The following is an 18973-nucleotide window of genomic DNA, read 5'->3' as shown; positions in this document are numbered from 1 at the left end:
TTATTCTTTTTTAATTTAGTTAAATTATAAGAAAAAAGTATTGTTATAAATAAAGGATAGTTTTAGTCTTTCTTGAAATCAAAATATTAAGTATTTCATTCCTTCGAGAGGGCATGAAACCTAGCACCTTCGCGCTTACAGTCGAACGCTTGTGCCGCTACGACGACGTCAAATAATATTTTTTTAATTTTCATTTATTTCGTAAAAGTTGTGGCACAGTAAGCTCAAACCGAATTTATATTTCCATTTCTTCGCTTTGGTTTCGAGGCAAAGCGCAGCGTTGAGTTCCGCCACTCAACACACAATGCGAAAATTCAGCGGAAAGTGGGCAACGGTTCCCTTTGCCTACCCTGCTATGTGCGGGATACAGCGTGAAACTGATTTTTTAATTATTTTTTTAACTAAAATAATTATATTAACATCACTTCAACACTTTACAAAATACGTGGGTCATAACCTCATAAAATTATTATAAAAAAAAACAACTACACATAAAAACGTAACACACAAATATATAATTTTATACAAAACTTCACTTTCTGGTGAAAAATTGAAGAAAATACCAAAAATGAATACCTTACAGGATGGATCTAAAAACGGCTCAGGAGCCGGAGTCAAGCACCTTGGAAGCCAGCTCGGCTATTCTTGGCCGCTAATGTGCTAGTACTCAACTATAAATCAACAGGACTAAAAATAAACTTAAGTCTATTGAAAACGGTTTTTTTATTCATTTTGTTTTATATTGACGCGTGTTTTGCGTTTTACGGTACCTTTAGAGAATTCAATGTTAGTATTTTGTGAAGTTTTTTTTAGTAAAAGCCTTTATTATTAAATATCAATTAAAGAGTTTATTTTAGATTAGTTTTGTAACGTTTTAAAAATATATTATATGTCTTTTAGGGTTCCCTACCACAAAAGGTAAAAACGAGGCCCTTAAAGGATCACTTTGTCCGTCTATCCGTCTGTTGAGAGCATTTATCTCAAGATCGCATGAAGGAATTAAGCTGGAATTAATATCAAATATTCAGGTCTACGGAAGCATCGGTGGACGATTCCGACTCGCACTTAACCAGTTTTTTTATTTCTTATTACATAGCTTTGTACAGGAAACGTAAGGTAACACTATATTCCCCACATTCCGCCCACGGATATATTGCATGTTGAATGGCGGAATTCAACGCCGTACGTTTTATTAGCAAGCGGAGAAATAAAATCAATTGCTGCCTTGATCTTGGATCGAATGTATAGATTTGAACCGGCGATATGCGACAGTAAACGATTCGAGTCGTTAAAATAAATAGCATTTTGCAGCAAATATTTCCTCGAGAAAACGATGTTACAATTAAATAATATGTTACGTCATATTATTGAAGAAATCATGTTTTATTTATTAATTCTTTAAATTTTTGTTTGCGGCAATTGTTCTACGTATTATTATATAATAGATATTGATTCTAGTGATATATTACGAAACTTATGCAGTTGGCTTAGATCTAGAAGTATAGATCTAGACCCTAGAAGATAATCAGTCTAAGTAATCTGAGGCGCTCATGGCGTAGAACAACATTAGACTGTAAATGCGAGTATTGTAGGTTTGTTTCTCGTTCTAGTAACGAGAATTCCACAAGAATTCGGCGGAAAGTGGAGAAAGAAAAATTTTAAAAAGTGAGTACTGTTAACATTTTAAAGTGTTGTGGTTTTAAAATAGATATTAGATTAAATTAGGAAGGAAATAAAAAATATTTTTTTTTGTAAAGGATTGCTTTACTGAAAATTTTTTAATCTCGATTTTGCTAATAAAAATCATAAGGCATTATTAAATTTGTGCAGTACAGTTCTACGCAATAATTTTTCTTATTTCCACTACTCAGCTTCACACAGTGATATATGGCAGAGGGAATCTAGTGTTAATATACTCGATTCACCACTTTAAGCCGAATTTTCAAAGCATTGCATGTTGAATGGTGGAATTCAACACGAGGCTTTTGCCTTGGTGCCAAAAAACCCGCAACTGTCGTGATACAGTCACATCCTTGTGCCCCCACGCCACGAGGGCTTCATTTTCACTGCTCGAGTATATTATAAACAGACTATTCGCATTTCCTTCTATATATAGGCATATAATAAGAAATTACAACATGCTACAAGAAAAACATATAATTTGTCTATATTTCAATTACAACTTCTACACAGCTAACTATTATACGTGCAACTCTCAGGTAAACAGTTGGAACCTGTTTACATTACTTTCTTCATTAAAAACAAATTAGGTAACGCAATAGGTAAATGTGTTAGGTAAAATGTATTCATAAATCGTAATATGATTTTTTTTATTTTGTCGTTTTATAGTTTGTGGGTTCGATTCCTGTTTAGCGGAATAAAATATTTTCGTTTCCTCACTCTAGAAACAATGCAAAACTGCGCTCCAAAAGTGTGGTAGCTTTATATTTATACGATTTCACCTAAGTAAACTTACAAATAAGTACTTAGTGAATAAATATTTTACATATGAAAACTATATAAAACCAATCCGTAGCTACTTTAGTTGAAGTTGTATTGTTTAAATTTATTACTTTATTGTTATCAAGAATCAATTGTTGTTAATGTTATATTATTTATTTGTGAAGTAAATTTATTTTTAGCTTTATATAGCAGTGCCTAAACACGGAAGATATATTATTAAGACACTCCATTCTCCACTTCATTGTCCACATTTTCAGACATTACACGAAGCCCAACAATTTTATCATTTCCATTATAAAGATTCATGCCAAAAATATAAGTTAAGCATATTGTGCTATGTATCACAATGTTGAAGAGAGGGAAAGATAAACAAGCATTACACACTCTAATATCCACTTCTTGCCTTTGAATCTGGTAACGGAACTTAACGCCGCGGTCTTATTTATTAATAAGTAAGTAGGTATGTTTTACACGCATATATGAAAAAATATGTTTATATATCCAACATTTACATCTATTTTATACCTAGTCAAATTTATTTATTTTCTTAGTTTTTTTTTAAATATCTTTATACTTCTTCACTTATAGCAGCGTAGCCTGAGGGAACTTAGTGTTGGGACTCTCCGTTCCCCACGCACCTAATGTTCAAGACATTATGTATTGACTTATTGAGCGGCGGAAGTCAACGACTTTGTCTTGTTAACAAAGCAGAGCGAGGTAATTCCTCCAAGTATGAATCAAACTCACAACCGTCGTACTTACAGTCAGAAATTATTTAAAATCACTCTAAAATTTAAGTAGAAACTTTTAAATTAATAAAAAAAATGAACTCAGAGAAAATTATGTTCAAAACCTGCGTTTTGTCATAGAAAGGCGTTTTCTAATGTTCTAAAAATAATTCTAAGAAATATGAGGTGGCTATGCAATAGATAAGGACAACTTTAATTAACAGTTATTTATAACTATAATTATCGTATGGTACTAAAAGGCAGTCGTGGCGCAGCGGCACAGCGAGTGTTAAGGCGATGGTTTTCGGTTCCATTCCTGCTCGGGGGAATGATTTGTTATCATTTCCTCGCGGCGCGGCGTTGAGTTAGGCCACTCAACATGCAATGCCTCCAGAATTCGGCGGAAAATGAGGAACGGAACTGTCTAAATGGGAACGAAGGGTCTTAACGCTAAGTTCCCAAATGCCCCTGCTTACCATGCTATGTGCGAGATTAAAAGAAAATTCCAAGTGAAATTGAAACACCTTCGTGCTTTGTAAGTGTATCTATGTCAAACAAAATACCATTTCAATTTTCCCTAGATCTCGAGTCATTACATACGTACAGTACTGTGACTCAAAGCCTAAATTATCATGCCACACTGGGGAAATGGAAATGGAAAGAAATATTTCCCGCGAGTTGGAATTAAACCAATACCCATCGCACAGTGAAATACTATTACTAAACCACTGCGCCGATGTACGCTGTTCATTTTTCTCATGGCGCCACTAAAAAAAATCCATCTAAAAGTATTACTGGGAAAGACATCTCAAATGTCGTATTCCGCTTACATAACTGTTTTTAAAATAAAAAACGTCAGATACAACGTAATTACGAGTGCGAATATCGAGAACCAGTACCAGTACCTACCAGCACCTACCAGTACTGTACGTACATACGTGGGGTGTCGTAAATCAAGACGGGCAGGCGCACCTTGACTTTGAACTTGGACACTTGTGTGGAAAAGTGATTTGCTAACTTTTTAATTTTTGCTAAAACGAAAATATTGTTAATATTAAAAAGGTCGTGATGACGCCGCGGTGCAGAGTGTGATTGCAAACGCGACGGTTGTGCGTTCGATTTTGACTTGGAAGAATGAATTATTAAAATTTTTATGCTCTGGTAACAAATCGAAGCGTGGCGTGGATACTGTCTTGACACTAGGTTCCTTCTACTTAACATTCTAATGCAGAATATAGCGTGAATCCAAAATAAAATCAAACATGCATAAAGCAGATACCGTCCACCTTATTTAATGGACACCGTCGCGACGTTACCATTTTTAAATAGTTTCTAAAATAGTTCTTTTATTTCGTTTAGTGTGAATAATACCTACAAACACATAATAAGTATTAAAAGTATTTTTATATGGACATTCTCTCAGTTAAAAACTTGTCGACTGTGCTGTCATAGCTGAGTTGAAGGAATGCTAATTGTACACAAAATAGTTGTATATTCCTACTACTAAGTTAGAAATGAAAAAATATGAAAGAAAATCGGGGCGTTGAGTTTCGCAACAAAACGTTTCTAATATTGATAGAAAGCGTGTAAATACTGTCTTAAACCCGTGCCACCCGCTATAAACAAAATGGTAAAATAATCTATATATGTCATTAAACGTTTTCCTCTCATCTGTACCCAGTTGGAGGTTTTCTCAGTAACAAAAGTAAGAATAAACCAATTTGCGTGGCGATGTTTGCGGCCCGCGCCCGAAATGTGGACACGACCGCGCCGTACCCTCGTGTGTACTCCGCTTTATAGCTAAGGATCGTCAGACGATAGTGAATATAATTGCGACTTTATTATAATAGCATATTTGTTTTTTTAAGTTTCACGCTTTTTATGGAAAACAAGGCAAACGAGCGTACGGGGCACCTGATGGTGAGTGGTCACCGCCGCCCACGACTCCGTGCAACACCAGAGGAGCTACAGGTGCATAACCGGCCGTTGAAGGGTTGTTTTATCCCGCATGTAGCGTTCCGCGTTCCGTTCAGCGTTGCGCTTTGCTTACCACTGTCAACACAGGGAAATAAATATAATTCTTCGTCCAGGTGAGGAACGAACTAACAATCATCGCGTGTACTAATAAACCATATCCCACTGGGTCCAGAGTAATGATTAGGTATTATATTAAATATATAACAATTATGTTAAATTTTAATAATAGCCGGCCGACCTCAGAAGTAAGGCTTAGTCAGTAAACACGACGAATTTGAGTTCGACACCCACTCAGATGTTGAATTATTATCAACTGGGTTCCCTCGGCCTACCCTGTCAGATGCGGGATAATGCTGTAAAACAGCGCAGACACACCAACCGTGTGGAACGACACTAAACGTCTAAAAACTTAGTCTTTTCATTTTGAGTTGTAATTTATCTTCAATCGATTCACAGAAGTGCAATGAGCACGTCGGAATTCGGACGCCGAGGACGAGACGAGGACGAGGTATCCTTGATGTAAGGACAGTTATAAATATTGTCGGACCTACTTTCTTTTGTCTCGAAAATTAAAATATTTTATGAAGTCTTAATAAGTAAAATGGTTATAATATAAAATTGAAAATCAAAATCAACTCTTCACATTGTATACCGCACACAACAGGGTAGGCAGAGGGAACCTTATGGTAAGGCACTCTGTTACTTATCCTGCCTTGACCAGAGCAAAGAAATGAAAATGTAAGTTTAATAAATATTTCACTTCGCGTCGCGTCACGCTGTACACTGGTGTAGAGAATGGTGGAAAAGGTGGAGTGGAGAATGAAAAACGGATTGCTTTAACAATAGGTTCCCTTTGTCCATCTTTCTGTCTGTATTTATAATATCTATCTTTGTAAAAATATTTTCATTTTTTAAATTTATTTCTTAACATAAAATTTCTTGAATCTACAATATTCGCGTTCACAGTCAGGCGCTGTACTGCTGCGCCACAATGGTATTTTATTCACCTAACATCATGTAATTGAAGTTTATAGTTTGATGTTCATATTCATTTATTTTTTCAAAATGTATGTATGTACTTAGATACATATTATACTAAAAAAACTCGCAAATTAAAAGACTTCGTCCTTATGACCGACTTTTACAAAATGATGTCCAGTTATAATGACTTGTGTCATTTCTAATATCTTCAATCATTTTGGTAACCGTTTTTTATTAACAATCTGTGTCATCGCATATTATTATATTAACAGCATTGATATAAAAAAAAAGTATTTTTTACTAATTTTTATTCTTAATATGTAATATTAACTTATATATTACAATAAACTTTTTTAAATTGTGTTACTACGTTTTTTTTCTAATAGAATCGTTTTTACTTTAAGTTCCTATATAATAGAATAGTTTAATCAATTAAGGATAAGTAAAGAGAATTTAATTTTCTAATGGCACAACGCAAACATAGTTTGTTCGGAGCTCACGTTGTTATTACGTGGTGACTGTTAAAGTTCAGCGACAGTATGCTTTTTTGTTATTATTTAATTTTCTTTCTTAGCTTCATGCTATATTCCGCATAGCAGTAATCAAATTTATTCCAAAATGCAAATTAAATACATCATTTAATTTACATATATCTGCGTATTTCTCTTTCATACCCTTATTTTACTAAAAACATTGATCGAATCTTTTCCGAACTTTTCGCTTTGTTTTTTTTTAACATACAAAGGCAAGCGCGTCAAAGGCATTCAAGCGTTTATGATGGATTGGATCTTGTGGATGCTTGCCAAGCTACCGGCAAGCGTGTAAACGAACCATAAGGATTGGACAACAAATAAAATGATCGTAAAAATCCATTGTAATTTTATTTAAAAAATTGAGAAAAGCATGCAAATATACGACACATACAAAACGTAATTTCAAGACGTTACATTATTTGTACAATATTCTATTGATCATTGATTTCATTGAAGTGAAGGAGCTCCTTAACTTATTATATAAATAAATTTATATTCATACAATATTCTATTACCACAATGAATTTAATAAACAGTGAATGATAATCATAATTATTATTAAAATCAAAATTTTATAAAAATAATTTTATTAATTGTTAAAAATCCTATCAAAATCGACACATTAAAATATTTACATACAACCATTATAAGCAAAATTATATAAAAATTTTGATTAAAATACATAAAAAATTGCATGGCAACACCGCTCTTATCGTTTCACGTAAAATTAATTAAAAAAACAATCCGTCCGTTGTCGTGGCGTAAAAGGCACTGGAGATTATTTACAGATGATTTTTGGCCGACGGGTGCACTGAGAGGGTGTAAATATTTTAATGTATTATAGATATATAAAATTATTATCAAAATGCTATCAAAAATGTCTTAAAACACTCGATTTCTAGATTTTTTCTATTAAAAAATCACTGAACCGAGTTCTTTTACATACCTCGACAAAATTAAATTGAACAATCAATGAAAAAAAAAGAAAATAGAAAAAGAAAACATAAAATAATAATTAACTATAGCTATAATTTTTTTTCTCTCTCAAAATTCACAATCTACTATAGAAATAATGAAAGAGAAAAAACGATTGAAAATCAAGTAAAATCATTTACAACAATCAACAATATTACAAAAGGTCATAATCATTCATTAATAAAGAAAAAAAACCGCTTTTGCAACAAAATCATATTGTTGTAATTGGATACTCATTTTTAGTTATTTTTTTTAAAATTAAGAAAGAAAATATAAAACACAGAAAATAGAATGAAGATAAGATAGACTTAAGTTTATAAGTTGATTGCTCAATTTAAATTAGTCGTTCATTCAATAGTTTCGTTCCATTCGTTCGTTTGATAGCATTTATGATTTAGTTAATATTAATGATGTGCGGAATTGATGATATTATGTATTGAAGACTGGTTGAATGGTTTTAAATCTCCGTGAATTTCCTGCTGTGTCTTGTTGGTATAATTGGACTATAGCACTGCACTGGTTGGTTCCTAAAAATTTTAAATTATAATATCAATTAAAGCGTAAATAATTAAATTTATGGGGAACGGAGGGTCTTAGCAGTAGATTCCCTTTGCGTACCCTGCTATATGTGGGATACAGCGTAAACTTGAGAGAGAATAATTAAGCAAAAAGGCAAGAATCAAATCCACACTGTAATATATTAATTTCAAATTATTCTTTATTCAAATAGACTATTATAAGCTCTTTATTATTCGCATGCAGTTATTATACAATTTTTTTCAATTTCATACTTACTTTGGTTTATCACAACTTATAAAAGCTTCCCATATGTCACTGTTGTCACAAATAATTCTTGGTAGTGTAGCTTCCTTTGACCTGAATTAGAAATAATGAACATATTCTTAAGCCTTACGTTACCTATGTATATATAAATAACAATGTCATCTTCTGCATATATTTGCACAGTTGCCCTCCCTCCTTCCCTCTGCCTACTATGCCATGCGGAATACAACGTGAGGCAAAAAAAGAAATAATTGATATATAAAATGATGTCTGTATAATACGTAGTTTCTGCTATATTTATTACGTAAGTTATGTATCTTTATAAATATATAAGATAAATCAACAATTCAAGAATTTTTATCGTCGTTTCAATTGGATTAAACAGAACTAGGCTAATGAAGTCAGAAGCAAATCTATTATACGTTTTAAACATGAGAGGATTTTTTCACTATGTACCGACAGATGTCAGCAGAAAATACCGACAAAATAATAATACGACAAATACTATACCAGATATGAAGCAGGCAGCCCCGTCTTGGATATTGAGACATGCCCTTTTCGTAAGCGGAGGCAATTCTCTTCTATAGTCTTGGAATACATTTAACAATCCACCAGGCTATGGCATCATCCCCGAGATCAAAAATAAATGGAAGGCAAGCTTAATATTGAAGGTCTGGAGGAAGCGCTTCGCCATTTCCTGAGCAACATATAAATGTTCTATCGTTAAATATGCAAAAGGTATGAAAAATACATGAATATCTTAAAATAAGGTATATAAATGGAAAGTTACTTGAAAAGCCAAATGATAGTTTTTTGCGAAATTGAAATTTACAACCATTAAACAGAAATATTGAGGCTGTAGGGACACAGCGGTACTGCGTCTAACTGTAAACGTGACAGTCGTGGGTACGATTATAATTTAGGGGAATTTTCTGGTAACAAGATAAGGAGCGGCGTTGATCACGCCACCCAAAACACCTCGACAGTTTGGTGAAGAGCGGAGATCATAGTGTCTTAACACCAAGTTCCCTCTGAATCCCCTGCTTTATGTAGAACACCGACTTAAGCTACCAAAAAAAATAAATATTAAATACTATTATTACATACCAAAAGCAAAATCCACCCCCATACTGACATCATAAGATATAAATTGTCCAAATTGTGTAAATATTAAATGGTATGTAGGACTTAGATGATGACCTTCTAACAAAAGTTTCTTACTGGCACCTCTGACACTTGGGAGTGGAAGACCTGATACTGAGTTACGTGGTGCCCAGATTCCTGTAGGAAAAGATAAAACAAAGAATTGTTTTTTATAATATTTCATAACACTTTTGAGAACAATACAATATATCAACACGTACCTACTTAGCTTAATATAATTGCACGTTTTCATAAAAGCTTTATTTCTGTAGCTTACAAATATTTTATTCCCACGAGTGGTAACATAACCCACAATCTGTCATAAGTAGGAGAGGGAGCCGAGTGGGCCGTGCCCACCCCAGGAATTTTACTTACAAAATTTGCTCCGAAAAATAAAAAAACAGCATGTACACCATGGTGGTTTTATTAGTATTTCATATAATAATATTTTTAAAGTGGAATGAATCCTTCTTATTAGAAAAGAATGTTAAACACATTCTTTACGCACGGAACGGAGAAATTTTGATTGACTTTTACATACAAAAGAAGTAAAGTGGATGAACTAATTAAACTCACCGTTTTCTTTCTCCTATTTCGAAATCAATCAATCAATCCAAAGATAATTTTAATTATATTTTTAATATGAATAACTACTGACTACTAACCTTTATCACCATGCGTTTTATAGCGACTCCTTATTGACATAACCTCACTTATTGGCCACGAAACTATTAAGAACACTAAACTATAAAATAATAATTTATTGAAAACCATATTTATAATTTAAATTTTATTTAAGAAAATTACATTTATATTATAATTTGGAAATTTAAAATAATGAAATTGTTTTACTTTATCACGTTATCATTGTCTTGTCCCGGTGTAAATGACCGATACATTAGTTTCTGTTTGTCAAATATGATTGTAATTGTATGGGGGTAGAATTGAAAAATATTCATATTGAATAATATATACTTGAATTTAAATAATACACATATTATCTGAAATATTATAAAACAATTATATAACACAAAATATTTTGCAATTATTCTTTTAAAGGATATGAGTGTATAATTTTAAAATGTTCATCTGTCAGTTGGTCTAACATCTGGAAGGACCGACGAAATATCATAATAAATCGATAAAATTTAAGAAACGAGGAAATTATACATTATCCAAAGATAAAATATTGAAACTTGAGGACGTAGCAAGGAGTGAACAACTTTTCACTTGGGGCAATGACTATATTCAAATTATTTACTTTTCTTCAGTAAAACAAAAGGCAGCCATGCAGCAAACGCAAGATATCAATATGGAAGCATGCCACTAGAATTAATGAGGAGAAAAGAAAGAGCAAGTAGATTCAGTCCAAAAAATGGCCAAAAATAAAAGAATATTCAAACAAAAATATATATTTTTATAATATTAAAACCTATATTATACATCCAGATACACTCTAAATCACAGCAGACAAAAATAAATTATAAAATTGTAAACTAAACACTCTTATTTCTTTTTATTTCCTCAAATCAGATCTCTAAAGAGATTTCATATATTGATTGATATTTATTTACACTTTGCTTATAGTTATTTCGTTGGTTCAGGTGTCAATAGGTTTGTCCTTCTTTATTTTAACGTCACTTGGTAGTAAAAATGATATTACACCGCCAACTGGAAATAAGAAAGTAATAATTAGATATTATTAGATTTTTTTTAGTTTAACGCTTTAGGTTTAGACAGTTAGCCAGAGACAACGGAACGCCAAACGCTTCAGCCTCTGAACCGCCTCGTCCACTGTCTTCAACCTCTAACCTTAAATACAAAATTCTTGACTTCTCGTACAGGAAACAATGTCATCCTCGAAAAATCTATCTATGGCGGTCGAAAAATTACAGATTATACACGACTAGTTTATTTTTATAAAAAAAATATTTGAAATTAATCTTACCAAGGGTCAAACCGCCGAACGAGTAGAACGCCAACTCACAGTTATGTACCAGCATGTGCTTCAATATGTTGATACCAAATACTGAGCTACCTCGACCTACCATCAACGTTAGGCATACTGCCATCGCCCTGGAAATAATTTAAAGTTATATCTTAACTTCTATTCTAATACCACAAAGCTGAAGGTTTTGGTTTTCCTATGAAGCCAGTCGTGGTGCAGGGGCACGGGCGTGTGACTGTAAACACAACAAGGTTGTGATTTCAATTTCCAATCGAGGACATGAAATATTTAATATATTAATTTCTTCGAAACGCGACGTTGTGTTCTGCCACTCAACACGCAATGCCTAAAGAATTCGGCGGGTACTGGGAGTGTCTTAGCACTAAGCTCCATCTGCCTAAAAAAAAGTAAGAAATTTTCAAATTCCCAACTCACTTGACATAAGTAGGGAACACGTCGACACTAAATGTGAACAAGAAGCCATAGTTAAGGACTCCACATATAAACATGATGAAAAAGAAGGAGCTCAGCATCCACGAACTGGTCATACTGACACAAATACCTCCTATACCAGCGACCCACTGAAAAATATTATTTATTATATATCATATTTAATTTAAAAAATCAGAAAAATCAAATCAGCTTCACGCTATATCCCCCGCATACAGCAAGGTAGACAGAGAGAAATGTTAAAACACTCCGTTCCCCACTTTATACCTAATTCTGGACGCAATGCGTGTTGAATGGCGGAACTCTCACCGGGTTATACCTCGACACCACAACGAAGAAATGAAAATATAGATTAAACACTTTGCCCCTTCTACCTTTGTAATTTTTATAAGTATTTAAATCATCAACTCACCTGAACAGAGATCAACATTCGTTTCCTTCCGACATAATTAATGGCAGTACTTAGTATGGTGTTCAAAGCCGCGATCGTGACATTTATGACGCATACTGCCACCATGGCAAAGCTATTTAAAGTGCATTCGTGGTTCTGAAAAGAAAAAAATATACTTCCACTATTTTACTAAATAGCAGGATTTACTAAATGAAGAAAAACGTGCTCAGGTTAGCACAGCTCAGGTGTTTTGGGCACGTTGAAAGAATGAGAAAAGGATTTATGAAGCAAGCATTTGTGGAAAGAGAGGAAAGGTGAGACCTCGGTTGACCTTCGAGAATACATTAAACACTCTGTCGAAAATCTAATTGGTCAAAATAGACGATGTGATAACAATATGCAGAGACTGTAGCGTTTCGTCCCTTCGTCCTTCTGGATATCCCGAAATGGATAGTGTTAAGCTAAAAATACTGTTGAAATAGCCATATCTATAGATAGGAATTTATATTGTACTGGACTTTAGTCTTGAACATATATCTTCGTGTAAATTTTTTCTTTTTTATAATATTCAGGGAAAAGTTTTTGATAGTAGTTGTTAAGTTGGACTTCTGAAGGAACTCCGTGTTGAGTGGCGCAACTCAATACCGCGATGGTTACCAGAGCCAGAAAATGAAAACATTATCATTTCCTCGGGTGGGAATTGAACCCACAACCGGTCGCTCAAATATATAAAGTATAAATGATTTATCATATCAGTATTTGTATTTCACATAGCGCCGTTATATTGTAATTGAAGGCTGTTCATAATGTGACCATTCTTCGTTAGGCTCAAAACAGGACGTCGATTTTATAATTTACAATTTTAATTATTTTTAACTATTATTATTATAACTATTATATTTATTTTTTTAGGGAATGCTTTTGGTTTATTTGTTTGAGGTGTACTTTCTTTTTTTAGGCTTTCGGTTTTTTTTAGTTTTTTAGTTATAATACACTACATTTTAATTATAAATAATTTACTACTCTCGTTTTTTTGTGGACTATTACGTTTATTAACCTTTTCACATACCGCGATAATCGCGACAAATCTTCGTCCAACCGACCAAATTTACGTGCCGAAAGAGCGGATGTACGTCGTGGCGCCAAAAACGGGACAGTCCCGTTAAAATGGGACGAGTGGTCACTTTAGTTAAACATAATATAGGTTCAACGTATAATGTTAACAAATATATATATAAGTCTTTATAAACATATATATCTTGATAAATATATTTATCAAGGCAGTATTCTTATTGTATCAATTCGTAACACGAGAAAAACAAAGAATAAACGAGACGTTTGTTGACAGCAACAGAGTTTTATCAGTAGGAATATGATGTAATGAATATGTAAAAAATAATTATATTTAGTCGACTTTAGATAGAAAGATGATAATTAATTATGTTTCTCTTTAAGAATTGTTGTTTTAAAAAACTTGGTCCTTTGAAGAGCTTGTATAGATACAGATCCAACACGTAATACGAAATGGAATTTAGATATACACCAGGGCACTGTGGGTTCGATCCTCGCAAGGGGCAATAAATAAAAATAAAAAAATTGAACTTTACCTTTGATGCGCTTTCAATGTCTGCTGCTCTTAACATGTCACAAAATGTTATATTATCATTTCCTTTCTCAATAGATTTCATGACTGAATCGGCGATGTATGGCAGCCACGTTAGAAAAGGATTTACACTGCAAAATATGTTCAATAACTTATTATGATCGGTGTTTAGATGCTAAAAGTCTGTTGAACGAAATAGTTTTGGGTTCTTATTTGAAAAAGTAAACGGCCAGCTTCACGCTGTATCCACTCCAGACTCCCCGTTCCCCGCTTTCCGCCGAATTCTGGAGGCATTGCGTGTTGAGTGGCAGAACCACACCGCGCTTTGCTTCGGCACCAGAGCGAAGAAATGGATATATAAATTTAAATAAATATATTATCTCCTCTAGTGGGGATCGAACAAACAACCAGTCGGTGTTACAGTCACACTTTGTGCCCCCATTTCTTCGCTCTGGAACGATTCAAACGCAGCGTTGAGTTCTGCTACTCCATACCACCCTAATGGGGAATGGAATGTCTTAACGTTCCGTTTCCCAGGTCCCCTCTGCTTACCCTGCTATGTGCGGAATACAGGATGGAGCTGGAAAATAATAATAATAATTTCAAATTTAACTTACCCAAAATAAACTATAACAAATAATACAGAGAGAAGAACAGTAGTTTTAAGTAGAGGTGGTTTCAGTAAAGGCAGTGTTTGTGATGATATCGAGGACCATAATCCATTTGTGGGCTTTCTATTGTCTTCTCCTAATATTACAGATGATACCTAAAGCGATATTTAAAATTAATTATAATTACTAAATAAAATTAATTATATAAATTAAAATAATTGTATAAATTTGTATTTTATTTTTTAGGTCATGTAGCTATATTATCTAAAAAACCAGAATATTGAAAATTCTATCTATTCTACTATTAAAACACTTCCGCTTCCCACTTTCCACTATTCAACAGCGCTCTGTCTCGTTAACAGAGCGAGAATTAAAAAATATGAAATATTTAATTTCCTCAAATAGAAATCGAATCCATAACCTGTCGCGTTTACAGTCGCACGCTTGTGCCCCTGCACGACGACTGACCTCAAACGACTGAGTATAAATATAAAATAAAATAAATCAGCTTCACGCTGTATCCCGCACACAGCAGGGTAGGCAGAGGGAACCTAGTAACACTCCGTCCCCCACTTTCTGCCGAGTGGCAGATCTCAACGCCGCGCTTTGCCTTGACACCAGAGCGAAGAAATGGAAATATAAATGTAAATAAATATTTCACTTCCTCGAGTGGGGATCGAACCCACAACCGTCGCGTTACAGTCACACCCTTGTGCCGCTGTGCCACGACGGCCTCAAGTATAAAGATAAATATGTAGAAGTTATGAAGCATTTAATTGTAATAAAATTAACTTTGAAATTATTTTTTAATATTTACATTATAGTCATCGCCACTCTTCCCAGTATTGATAGTAAAAATTCCTTTCAGAATTTTCAAAGCTTCCTCTTCCTTGCCCACGGTGAGTAGGAACCTGGGACTTTCGTAAGAGAAGTACACGCCAGTCGCTCCCAAGGCGGAAGGTGTTGCAAATACGATGGTCAACAATCGCCAGGAGGTAAAGTCAATATTGAGATAAGGTATGAAGTAGTGGAACTTCATTTGCAGTACAGGGATTAATATTACTGAAAAAAAAGTACATAAGTTACCGTTACTCTCTTTCGGTTGGTGATATGGCAAATCTGTAGGTACTTCAATGTTCAATGTTGCTAACTTTATTTTTAATGTGCTTATTATATGAATTTAGATTTTTTTATAATTGTATAAGACGCGAGATTCGAACCCGCACCTCTTGGATAGTTTCGGAAACGGAAACTGCCAAAATTTATTTTCTTTTGGTTCTAACAAAATAGAATATATTTTTATTGTTACTGTAAATTTAATTATATTGGGCACAAGACTATTCTGGGGTAGGCACGGACCACCCCTACTCCTTCCTAGGGTCCTGATGAAAAGGCTCACCCGCCATAAGTCCAGTGGCAGACAGAAATATGGTGCTAGTCAAAGCCACCATTATAGCACGACGATGCGTCGGCGTGCATTCACTCATCAGCGTTAGCGATAACCCGTACGTGCCGGCTACACTATTAGAAAATAAATAAATTCATATTTACAATATTTCTGTTTGTCTCTAATGTTCCTTCAAAGGTTTCTTTTAGAAAAAAAAACGAAATACAAAGAATATAAACTCACGCGCATGACGATAAAAACTTTAGAACGCAAAACACTATCCAGTCAGGTGATAAAGCGGCTGAGGCACCAAACAAAAACGCTAAAGTCATACATATTGCCAATATTCTCCTTCTCCCCTTTGTGTCGGCCAGGTATCCCCAGAAATGAGATGTGGCTATAATACCTAAAAAGAATATTGTCAATTATAAGCTTGTAAATTTTAAGTCTATTCCAGTATAACCGGGTGGGCGAGTGAACCTAGTGTTCCGACACTCCGCTCTCCGCTATAAGTCAAGACATCGTTTATGGAGTAGCGAAATTTAACGCCGTGCTATCTTTACACAATTATTTATTTATAAATATTTGTATAAGTATACTTAAAAAGAAAATAAAACTTATGATTTCACTTTAATTTTCACACATTTGCATATACACAGGTCACAGCCAGCTCGTATAAAAATTTAATTTATCAGCTAGTCAGCTGATAAATTAACTTTTTTACTTAAGTGAAAAAAACACAAGTAAAGATGTTTTAAAACCAAGTTTTTTACTTATCATTTAGCTGATGATTAATTGCATTAATCAGCAAGTTAAAAGGAGACGATATCGACGTTGGAGTAACCCACTCAACACACAATGCCTCGAAAATTCGGCGGAAATTAAGGAACGGAAGTGTACTAATGGAGACAGAGTGTTTTAAACTAGGTTCCCAGGTTCTGCCTACTCTTCTAAGATGTGGTCGGTACAGGATGAAGCAAAAGTAAATTTAAGGCTTTAGTAAAGAGGCTGTGTTGATTGACACACCCACATCCACACATTTTAATTTGTGTTGTTTATAAAATTACTGTTAATTTAATTTTATTATAAATTCATTTTATTATGTATATAATTAGTGAAGTAATAATTAATTTTAAAAAAATGAGTAATTACTACGAACTTGTTAAATTAATTGAAAAATTTTAAACCTTATTATACTTTTTAATTTTTTATATTACCTCACAACGGTAGCAAAAAATTTACAATCTTATATGATGGCTTAATATTATATAATAGTCAAATATCTACTGTAGATAACTAGTTACGCAGCCTTTTGTTTGTTTTAGATGATAATTATTTATTACATGTAAGGCCAACAATTTAGTTAAGGAAAATGTAACCTAGTGTTAATACAATCATTCCCATTAAATGAATAATGGAAAATACATAAATATAAGTAAATATAAAAATAAATCACCTAATAAAGGCACCCCAGCCATAAGTCCTTGCTGGAAGTTGGTAGTGCCCAATTCACAAGCACTCGCTGGCACCAAGTACGCCACTGACATGATTTCAAAACACATACCCACTATCAAGCTTATGTTGACTAGCTGCACGAGAAAGTTGAACTTGCCGAAACCTACGAAAATATAAAGATAATTGCTTATATTTTTTCTTAAAGTGGTAATTGACAGTTAGATAAAGAAAATACTTTTTAGAAAACATGATGGAACATGGAGCAATGGGAAACGGATGTGTCTTAATGGGAACGTAGTGTCTTGTCTTGATACTAGTTTTATTTAACTTAAGTTAGAGAATTAACTTAATTAAGAGTAACTTAAGTAGAAAAAGTCTTAAATAGTGAATATAACAATAAGATCCCTTGTCTTATTGTTATATTCACTATTTAAGACTTTTTTTACTTTCTGCCAATTTTAATTACAAAGCCCACTGATTGCCCTGATTTCAGCCTCCCAGGTTATAACCTGGGAGGCTGAAATTATCTATGTAGGATAACTGTGATTAACTTTTACAAAGAAATCAATTAAAATATTTTAAACTGTAATTTTACAACACAGAAAAATGAAAATATTTTTAAGCATTCTCTTAAAAGGGATTCGAAATTATAATCACTGTGTGCATAAGGCTCGGCTCAAATACGCTTCAGAAGCCTTTTTTTCAATTAGCAAAATAAAATGCCTTATAATTATAGCACAGAAATAAATATTTCAACTTTACATACCGGTCATGTTCAAAGCTTCCTCGAAGTGCACCGAATGCATTTTCGCAACCATTTCTCCTTATTTCACTCGAATACGGTAATCCAATATAAATTCTCATTAATAAAAAATAAATTGATTGTAGAAGAACAACTGAAAATGCAACTCTCTATAGAAAGACGTAACCTCACTGATATAATTATATAGTACACCCTGAGATTTATATGAGCCGTTATCTTGTGCATACACAGCTGTAGTATATATATATCTGTTTGCAAGAATTATTTCAGCTTCATAATATCATTCGGGGCAACTTCGCAGAACGCAGAAAGCAGCACCTCACCAACGTTGCCAGAAGTCCCGAGGACGGGACGTCCCGATGTTTCGCCCAAAAATTAAATGTCCTGTACGACAGTAAAAGTTAATCCCGCTTTTCACGCTTTATTCCAGTACAGTTAGAAATATTTTTTATAATTAATTTAAGATTTTATTTAATTACTAATAATTTCATACAAATACAAATAAGTTATGTAAATCTGAAGACTTTCAAACCAAAACAATAACGTTTAAGTATAGTGACATTTTTTCATAAGAAAATATCTTATGTTGATATCTATCACTATTAAAAGCTTTATTTAAAACTTGTTTGTCCCTCTTTTAGCGAAAGAATACCGTTTTTTTACTTAACATGTTTAAAAATAATTTGCAAATATAATAAAGCTGGTACGTTAAAAAATTCTCGCCAAATATATTGAATAATACCCCAAGTGAACATAGAAGTCGGCACCCGCATACATAACCC

General features: G+C 33.5%; 2 protein-coding genes across 2 annotated transcripts; both read right to left on the bottom strand.

Moving 5' to 3' along the window:
* Positions 1–7013: 7013 nt before the first annotated feature.
* LOC146540167 (salivary peroxidase/catechol oxidase-like) lies at positions 7014–10488 on the bottom strand. Its single transcript, XM_085207658.1, has 4 exons — positions 10249–10488; positions 9548–9721; positions 8951–9137; positions 7014–8184 (listed from the first exon to the last, which is right to left on the bottom strand). The coding sequence occupies exons 1-3, from the start codon at positions 10355–10357 to the stop codon at positions 9100–9102; spliced, it is 321 nt and encodes a 106-aa protein (XP_085063784.1). The 5' UTR covers positions 10358–10488; the 3' UTR covers positions 7014–8184; positions 8951–9099.
* Positions 10489–11028: 540 nt separating this feature from the next.
* On the bottom strand, positions 11029–18351 carry LOC146540166 (putative transporter SVOPL). The gene is made up of 11 exons (XM_085207742.1): positions 18195–18351; positions 17430–17591; positions 16217–16379; positions 15986–16107; positions 15404–15648; positions 14593–14741; positions 13980–14106; positions 12394–12528; positions 11967–12112; positions 11532–11659; positions 11029–11254 (listed from the first exon to the last, which is right to left on the bottom strand). Exons 1-11 carry the CDS (start codon positions 18244–18246, stop codon positions 11184–11186), a joined length of 1500 nt encoding a protein of 499 aa, XP_085063868.1. The 5' UTR covers positions 18247–18351; the 3' UTR covers positions 11029–11183.
* Between the last annotated feature and the right edge of the window lie 622 nt (positions 18352–18973).

The sequence above is a fragment of the Heliconius melpomene genome, chromosome 3 (assembly GCF_056956725.1).
Source record: "Heliconius melpomene rosina isolate 202511_hmr_F chromosome 3, ASM5695672v1, whole genome shotgun sequence".
Classification (NCBI taxonomy): Eukaryota; Metazoa; Arthropoda; class Insecta; order Lepidoptera; family Nymphalidae; genus Heliconius; species Heliconius melpomene.
The sequence above is the reverse complement of the archived record's forward strand: the minus strand, read 5'-3'. Positions and strand labels throughout refer to the sequence as shown.

Bases quoted from the DNA above. Each gene is read 5' to 3' on its own strand.
- LOC146540167 (XM_085207658.1), bottom strand. From the start codon at position 10,357: ATGGTTTTCAATAAATTATTATTTTATAGTTTAGTGTTCTTAATAGTT. The intron at 9,722-10,248 runs GTTAGTAGTCAG...CTTTTCCTACAG, and splicing joins TAAAACGCATGGTGATAAAG to GAATCTGGGCACCACGTAAC. The intron at 9,138-9,547 runs GTATGTAATAAT...TATGTTGCTCAG, and splicing joins GGGGGTGGATTTTGCTTTTG to GAAATGGCGAAGCGCTTCCT.
- LOC146540166 (XM_085207742.1), bottom strand. From the start codon at position 18,246: ATGGTTGCGAAAATGCATTCGGTGCACTTCGAGGAAGCTTTGAACATG. The intron at 16,380-17,429 runs GTGATTTATTTT...TATTCTTTTTAG, and splicing joins GGCTGGGGTGCCTTTATTAG to GTATTATAGCCACATCTCAT. The intron at 16,108-16,216 runs GTGAGTTTATAT...ATTTTCTAATAG, and splicing joins AAGTTTTTATCGTCATGCGC to TGTAGCCGGCACGTACGGGT.